General features: G+C 30.5%; 1 protein-coding gene across 1 annotated transcript; it reads left to right on the forward strand.

The window, feature by feature from the left end:
• Nucleotides 1–1,538: 1,538 nt before the first annotated feature.
• On the forward strand, nucleotides 1,539–5,519 carry LOC140979732 (ABC transporter I family member 19-like). Its single transcript, XM_073445287.1, has 6 exons — nucleotides 1,539–1,791; nucleotides 1,871–2,031; nucleotides 2,900–2,951; nucleotides 4,522–4,658; nucleotides 4,893–4,979; nucleotides 5,142–5,519. The coding sequence occupies exons 1-6, from the start codon at nucleotides 1,653–1,655 to the stop codon at nucleotides 5,409–5,411; spliced, it is 846 nt and encodes a 281-aa protein (XP_073301388.1). The 5' UTR covers nucleotides 1,539–1,652; the 3' UTR covers nucleotides 5,412–5,519.
• The last annotated feature ends 3,672 nt before the right edge of the window (nucleotides 5,520–9,191 follow it).

Genomic DNA, 9,191 nt, shown 5'->3' on the forward strand with positions numbered 1-9,191 from the left:
ATATGACAAATTCGTTTGCTAAAGCAAAATCATTTCTTGGAGCACGTCAATGTAGGTACATAGTGTTTTCTAATTCAACTAAAAGAAGGAATGCTTTGCTTGAATATGTTGATGGATTAATTTTAAAAACATTGTCAACTACAAGATGGGAAATCCATGTTAGAACAGTCAAAGCAGTACTATCTCAAACTTCCCAAATCAGAGAAGGTTTGTTTATATTAACATAAATAAGTGAAGACAACAAATTAAGTAGAGATGCTGAAACTTTAGCATATGGTGAACTTTCAAGTTTTGAATTTATATTAAAGCTTGTTATTTGAAATGATATTTTGCATAAAATTAACTAAGGAAAAAATAATTAGGGTCGGAGGATATGAGTCTTGATGTTGTTGTAAAACAAATGTCTGGAAGTTTGTTTCTTTTGATTATAAAAATCAGAGCCTCGTTATAAAAACTCTTAGAATTCTGAATATGTTCTATGATTATTGATAAGTGTCGTTTTTGCGTATTTTTATTGTGTCATTTCGTTTCATTTATTCATGTGTCGTGAAATTTCAGGTATATTTAGGTATTTTTAGGCATAATAATTGTTTTCATGTGTTTGAGTTGATTTGCAGCTGATATGGTCAAGAAAGATGAGACTAAATTCGAGAAAGACGCACTAGGGAGGATGAAACTGTCTGCCCCAGCGCACACATGAAGAAAGATGGACTGGAAAGCCGAGACAGGCGTACTGAGACAGAGGTTTCTACCCCCCTTAGCGCACCCGAGAGAAAAAAATACGACAAAGGCACGCTGGGGCGGAAGTTTTTGCCCGCCCTAGTGTGTCCGAGAAAAGGTTTGTGCGAGACAAGTGTGCCGAGGCGGGAAATTTCATCCGTCCCAGCACGTCTAAGAAGGAAAAAAAATTTCATCGATTTCTTTCCATTTTTCTGGATGTTGCCTTTTTGATAAAACCCTAACACACGTTTTTAAGAGTGGAATCAGTTTTTATCATAAAGAAGAGTAGCCGCACACAAAGAGAAAGGAACCAGAGTCGAGACAACTTAAAAAATTCAGAATTTTTCAAGTAGCGTGTCTTCCATTCTTCGACTACACTAGTATTTTTTTGTTTAAGAACATTCATTTAATTGTTTTATTGTATATTTCAGCATGAATTCTAGTAGCTAAACTTTCTTTTTGTTGAGATTTAATGAGATCCTATCTCAAACCGTCGTTTGAATTAATTAAAACTTCGACTTTTATCTCATTCTTGATTATAGTATCACTTTTACTTGAATTATTAAATTCTAGCTAATTTTGAGAATATTTTATATTGTGAGCGAGTTCGATAAGATAATTTGCAATAAAAAGGAGTAATATGATATGTGGATTTATATATATATATATATATATATAATTGAATATAGGTTGATAGTCATAGTCGAATAGATACCAAGACAATCGCCGTTATAAATCGTGAATTTATGGTTAATAAAAAATTAGAGATTATTTCATCGTGTGGAATTTATTTAAGGTAGATCGAGAAAGATTGTTAAAAATTTGCAATCAAAAGATTTAAAATTCAACTCAAACCAACGCCAAACCCACATCTATGAACTCCTACTCTCTCAGAAAATCCAACGAAAACAATCTAGGTGGAATAAGCAAAAATGGCGGTGGAACAATCCCACGTTGTACAAGTGGAGGGGATGCAGTTCTCATACGACAATCAACACCCCTTGTTCTTCGAATTCAGCCTCAAAATCTACCCCGGAGCTAGATGCCTTCTCGTCGGTGCCAATGGATCCGGTACACTTTATTTGATTAATTTTGATTTTTCGGTACTTTTTTACGCGTTCGTGATGCTGGAGACAATTGCTCTCAATAGGGAAGACGACCCTGTTGAGGATATTGGCTGGGAAGCACATGGTGGGCGGCACAGATGTGGTGAGGGTGCTGGATTGTTCGGCTTTTCATGATACTAATCTTGTCTGCAGTGGTGATTTGGCTTATTTGGGGGAATCGTGGAATAAAACCGTTGGCTCTGTTGTGAGTGTTTTTTCCTCGTTTAATCTCCCGGTTTCTGAGTTTAATGGATTTTGTTGCTTTGATTGTCATTGTAATCTGTGAATTTAGTGGGGTTAATTGCTATTGGTGGCTTGCACCTGATTATATCTTATGTGGGATCAAAGAATTTCGTGAATAAAGTTGGTTGATGATTTTTTTTTTGCTAGCTATTGAATGTCATATATTTTTTTGTCTAAGTTTTGTAGCTAATGTACCATCACTTTAAAGTCATTTCAATTACTTTTGAGCTGTGTCATTTGCTAAATCTAGAACATGTATGTCTGTCACTTGTCTAAGAAATAGTAGAGTGCTTGGGCAGTGATTGGGGGCGGACCTAGGAACATCCCCTTAAGCATGAAAAGTTTGAAATCTTATGATTAATTGATTGAAAAATAATTTTCCACTCTCTTGTTATCGCCTTCCCCCACTCCCCAAGATTTTCAAGCCTAAAACTGTCTTGGGTCATGTGGTTTATTTGCTACTTCTGCTCATTCTGATAATTGATGTAAGGGAAAGCGTAAAATTTCTCGCTCGGGTGTTTTAGAGTCTATAAGTTAGTGTCTACATTATCTGGGGAATTAATATACCCGCGCCCCTAATGGGTTAAAACTATCCAAAGTGAACCTTGAGCTTTAGATCTTTCTGGGGGTGAGCAAAATACGAGATCCAAATCTGTGTCACCGGAAATTGTGGTGTAATAGTTCATCCAGTTAATAGACTAATCATTTTTGTTGGGCTTGAATCATAGCTCTTTTCACTTATTATGAGATGTATGCTGGCTTTCGGTTTTGGATATTTTGAAATTCGTTCTATAAGAATTTTTTTCTCTTTTTTGTTGACCAAATTTTAGGGAGAATTGCCTCTCCAAGGAGATTTTTCTGCTGAACATATGATATTTGGAGGTATGTCAACCATTTACTTTTGTGGCTTGGAAATCATGGATGCTTACTAATTACCATCTACGCAGCAGTCAGTTTCCATGATCAATGGTCAAACCATCTATTTTTATTCTGACTTTTGTTGAAAGTTCACTATTATTGGAAGTTTTTGGCTGATGTTCTTCATGTTGAAATGATGATAGTTATGTTGCATTTTTTGTGTATACTGAATGCACTCACATATTTGGCTGAGTTTTGAATCTATTGCGGACTAATAGGAGGGTGTGTGACTAAACTTATTTAAAATGATTTATAAAATCTCATGTCTTATAAGCTGTTTTATGAGAATATAAGCTATATGATCTTATTTTTAAAATTAGATGTTAAAGTGTTTGGATAAAATAAAATAATGAAGCTCAAAGTTGTTGATGTGTTTAGTGTTATAAGATCTTTTTGTTATGATAATTATCAAAATTACATAATATTATGAAATTGATAAACGTGGTTATTTTTAACACGTTCATTTAATATATAGTTTTATATTTTGATTAATATAATATTGTAATCAGTATAATAATAATATTAATTTTTATGTTTATGTTAATTATTATAGTAATTATAATAAGTGTTATTGTTAAGTAAAGTAATATAATAATACCAATAATATTAACAATTCGTAATTAATTTATATAATTATATAATAATTAATAATAATAATTATTATTCGTGTAATAATATTATTAGTAGTAGAAACAGTAATTATATAAATTATTATTCATGTAATAATAACAAAATTAATAATTATTAGTAATTATTAATATAATTTTATATATTTAATGATATCGATTATTATTATAATTATACAAATAATAATAGTATAATGATAATTAATTAGTTATTATTAATTACAATAATACTTAAACAATTATAATTAACCTAATAAGTAAAGTAACAATAATATTAGTTTATACGAATAATAATGATAGTTATTATTTATATAATTTTAATTATAACTAGTAATATTAATTTATTAATATAACAACGAAAATATTTATATTATGATAATAATTTTAATAATCACGTGTTTATGTTAATTAATAATTATTGTTGTTAAAAATGAAACAATATCAATAGTAATCATAATTGGTACATATTCATCGCGGCGTGCTGATTCGCGATTACTAGCGATTCCAACTTCATGTTCCCGAGTTGCAGAGAACAATATAATAGAATTTCTATAAAAAAATAATAATAAATATAATTTTTATAATTATTATTGGTTATTAATCAATTTATATATTATGTAGATGAATGTATGTTTAAAATGTTATAAAATATATGGGATGATTTTGTCTTTAAAACACAATCAAATAAGATCTTAAAAAAAATGGGAATAAAGTATCTTTTTAAAATAACTTATAAGCCGTCAAAAAACTTATTTTGACTTAAAAAATTTACCGAACAAATTCAGAGATTATAAACTCTATAAGAACTTATAAGTTGTTTAAGAGAGTTTATGAGTTCTTCCAAACACCTACCAAACACCATCTAAGTTATGACTGATTTTATTTGTTTTGCCCCTTTTATGGTCCAGTTGAAGGGGTTGACCCCGTTAGGCGCTATAAGCTGATTGAATTACTTGATATTGATCTTCGTTGGAGGATGCATAAAGTTTCTGATGGCCAACGTCGAAGAGTCCAAATTTGCATGGGTCTCCTTCATCCTTTCAAGGTAAATTGGTGTCTGCCTGGACAATGAAATGCCAGTATGGTTCAATAGAGAATTGTGCATTTATGATGTCTCTTGGTGGCCCTTTTTTTTTGTTTTCTACATTTTGAACCATTAGTTTGAACTTGGAAGTGTCTAGTCCTCTTTTCAAGATATGTTGGAATGAGATAAGATACTGCTAACATTTGTTCAGAATTGTTTCCGTCATATTGACTAATCAAAGCTTGAATTCTCCAGGTTCTTTTGTTAGATGAAGTCACAGTTGATTTAGATGTCGTGGCTAGGATGGACTTACTGGAATTTTTCAAGGAAGAATGTGAGCAGGTGGTATTTAATTATTCGATCTTCTATGTTCATGCTTACGAAACACAGCTACCCTATCGCTAATATACGTGATGATTGTCATATTTGTTTTGTTTGCGACTTCTTGATTTCTAGAGAATATATGCAATATCAGGATTCATTAACCATTTGTCATATTTTCAGAGAGGAGCTACAATTGTTTACGCAACCCACATATTTGATGGGCTGGAAACTTGGGCTACCGATCTTGTTTATGTTCAAGATGGCGTGTTGAAGAGATCAGAGAAGGTATCAGGTCTTAAAGAGTTCGATTATTTTCCTAATTTGCTATCTGTGGTCGAGTCTTGGCTTCGATCTGAAACTAAGATAGAAAAGAAACCCATTAATCCGACGCCCCAACATCAAGCATCTTCTCCTTTTAGATCTTCGAGGCATATGGCATACTATCGTTGATCAAGATAATTCGCTACCTTTCAGCTGAAATTCGAACCAGAAAATTGTTTGGGACACCGAATTCCATGTCTTAGAGAACAATCTACTTTCAAATTTGAAATCTACAGCTTGCTGGTGGTTCAAATCTTCTGTTTTTAGCACTTTTTTTACTCCCATTATATCAAAACTGTGTTCTTTACTCCCTAACAAAAACAGAAACGAACACACATTTGGGAGACCGAATTCCATGTATTCATGCTATACTTTGCCAAAAGAACAGCCATTTGAATATTCTCTGTGACCATCATGGCCTCTTTGTAACGTTCGTATTCTTCTATTGAAAGTATTTATTTATATATATATACACTATATTATTAAGTATGAGACCTTCAGAGTAACTATCTTATAGGATACAAAAATATTTAATTTCATAATTATTCTTCTTAACCTACTAAAACCTTCTCAAGTCACTCCATATTTTACATAGAAAAAAATCTAAACAAAACTTCTTTTTTAAATCGAACAACTCTTAAAAATTGAACATAATTTCGTGTTAATTGTTTAGTATCATTTGATCATATTTAAAATAATAATAATAACACATGTAACATTTTTGTATCTTTTATTAGTATATATAATGATGATGATTTGTGGATAAGGTATGATCAAGTAATTAGCTCCGTAAAACAATGGTAGACTTGCTAATATCGTCGAGATGACATTTTACACTTAGGTATTATTTGGTTCGTGGTATGAGACAAATAATATGAAGATAAGTAATATTTTTTAATAATAAAATAAATAAAAATGATAGTTAATATAATATTTGATTTGATTGATTAATTTGATTAAATTTGTGATAATGTGATGATACTGTTTTGTCTTTTTTAAAATATTTATAATATTATTTATTAAGGGTAATATTGTAATTTCAATTCAATGATTTGATTGATGTGAGATAAATAATTAATGATTTGATTGATGTGAGATAAATGATTGGTAGATGGATAAATAATATGGTGTACCAAACATGATATTAGATTGTATAAAAATATAGATAAAAATATAGATAAATAATACAGCGAACCAAACGATACCTTATATTTTATATTAATGACTATCTAAAGAAGGTCCTAATTGTACATCATAGTTAATAATAATAAATAATATGATATAATATTTAAATTATATAATTATTATTTGTCACTGGTTGTCTTAGTCATCGGCCATTAATTTTTGTTTTTTTTTATTAGCTAATGATTATGATTCAAGATAATCTTTGACAAAATAAAATGCCAGCTAGCAAAGAAGAAAAGAATTCAAAGTCAATTGCGGTTATTTTTTAATTAGTGTTAGAAAATATGAAATATTTATGCTGAAAATTATAATTTTGAATGTTGAAAATTAGGTAAAATTAGATGTTGAATATTGAAATTTGTGTGTGATGATGAAGGTAATGATGTAATTTATTTTTGGATTATTTATAAAGATTTTCTATAAATAGATCTCATTTGTGAAGAAAATCACAATTGAATTGAGAGAAAAATATTATAAAGTGTGTAGTGTGATAATTTTGAGAGTTTGAGATTTTTACTTTTTATCGCAAATTTTTAATTTTTCACAACACGTTATCAGCACGAAGCTCTAAAAGTCCTCCATATTTTTCCAAGCTCCAAAACAGAAGAAAAAAGTAACAAAAATAATAATATTTATTTTACTGTTTATTTATTTATTGTTTATATACTTAATATATAATATGATGTTATAATAAAATAAATTTTCAAAAACTTATTATAAATCCTGAGAGTATGTTAAGACGACATCCCACACTCCCGGTAAGGGATACGACAAGTATAAAAGTCTATAAGATTTTTAAACAAAATATCTTATGACACCTCATTATAATATTGTGATATGATATACATAATTATTTAAACATGACTAATATTATATACATCATATTATTACCATAAAATTATACAAATACATACATTTATAATGAAAAAGCAAAAGCTAAAAGAAAATGTAATATCTTCATCACAAGAAAAAGCAAAAGCTATAATATTTTTGCGTCGACATCTTGATGAAAGTTTGAAATGTGAATATCTCATCGAAAAAGATCTCATGGCTCTGTGGAAAAGATTACAAGAAAGATATGAACATATAAGGGAAGTTATACTTCCGACCACCCGTGATGAATGAAATATGTTGAGATTCCAAGATTTTAAAAAAGTAAGTGATTACAATTCGGCAATGTATCGAATAATCTCGCAATTAAAATTTTGTGGACATGAGGTTGCGGAATCAGAAATGCTTGAAAAAACATTTTCCACATTTCACGCATCGAATATAACTTTACAGCAACAATATAGAGTGCGTGGATTTGCGAGATATTCTGAACTTATTGTCTGTCTTCTTGTGGCGGAAAAGAACAACGAGCTATTAATGAGAAATCATCAGTCCCGACCCACTGGATCAACAACATTTCCAGAAGTAAATGTTGTAAGTAAAAATGAATTTATATCTGGAAACCAAAATCAAATTCAAAGACAAGGTTTTGGCCGAGGTCGAGGTCGTGGTCGTGGACGTGGACGTGGAATTGGTCGTGGTCGTGGTCGAGGCCGTGGTTTTGAAAACAATCGAGATAGTTATTTTTATAACTCATCTCAAAAGAGCGTCACGAACCACCCACTTAAAAGGCATCAAGAGAACATGAGTGTTAATGAAAATCACTCGAAAAGATTTGAAAGTTCTTGTTTCAGATGCAGCACTCCAGGACATTGGTTTCGTATTTGTCGAGCCCCCGAGCACCTTTGCAAGCTCTATAAAGAATCGATAAAGGGGAAAAAAATAGACCAACTTCACTGAACGCAGTGACCGTTTGAGTAATTCAACTCATTTTGATGCTGCTGACTTTCTGAATGATTTCTCTGGAAATGATCAATATGTTGGTGGAATAGAAATGAAAAATATTGATGCTGCAGATTTTCTTAATGATTTCTCTGAAAATGAACAATATACTGGCGGAATATAAATGTACAATAATTTATTTTTCTTGTATTCATATGATAATGTTTTATTGTACAATTATGATATGTGTTATATTTATATATGTATTGTCAGTAATTTTTTTCATTGCATATTTTTTAAGTTCAAATATGGAAAATGCCATGAACAAAGCTAAACAAGGAACTAATCCCATGGAAGTTTGCATACCTGATAGTGATACAACGCACACTATTCTCCGAGATAAAAGATATTTCTTGGAACTAAAACAAACAAAAACAATGGTGAATACAATATCAGGTCATGTAGACTTGATTAAAGGTTGTGGTAAAGCACAATTTTTGTTACCTAATAGTACAAAATTTTTGATCAATGATGGTTTATATTCACCACAATCGAAAAGAAATTTGTCGACTTTTAATGATATTTATTCCCATGGGTATGATACTCAAACAATAAATGAAGGGAATGAGAAATATATGTGTCTTATCACATATAAATCAGGAAAGAAATATGTGATCGAAAAACTACCAATGCTCCCTACTGGATTGCATTATACACATATAAGTCCAATTGAATTAAACATGATAGTTGATAATTCTTCAATATTAACTAATTGGCATGATCGATTAGGACATCCTGGTTCAACAATGATGCGAAGAATTATAGAAAATACACATGGTCATCCGTTGAAAGACCAGAAGATCTTTCAGAATAATAAGTTTCAATGTAAAGCATGTTCTCTTGGAAAACTTATTATAAGACCATCACCAGCCAAAATCCAAACTGAATCAC

Source organism: Primulina huaijiensis, chromosome 6, assembly GCF_012295235.1.
Source record: "Primulina huaijiensis isolate GDHJ02 chromosome 6, ASM1229523v2, whole genome shotgun sequence".
Classification (NCBI taxonomy): domain Eukaryota; kingdom Viridiplantae; phylum Streptophyta; class Magnoliopsida; order Lamiales; family Gesneriaceae; genus Primulina; species Primulina huaijiensis.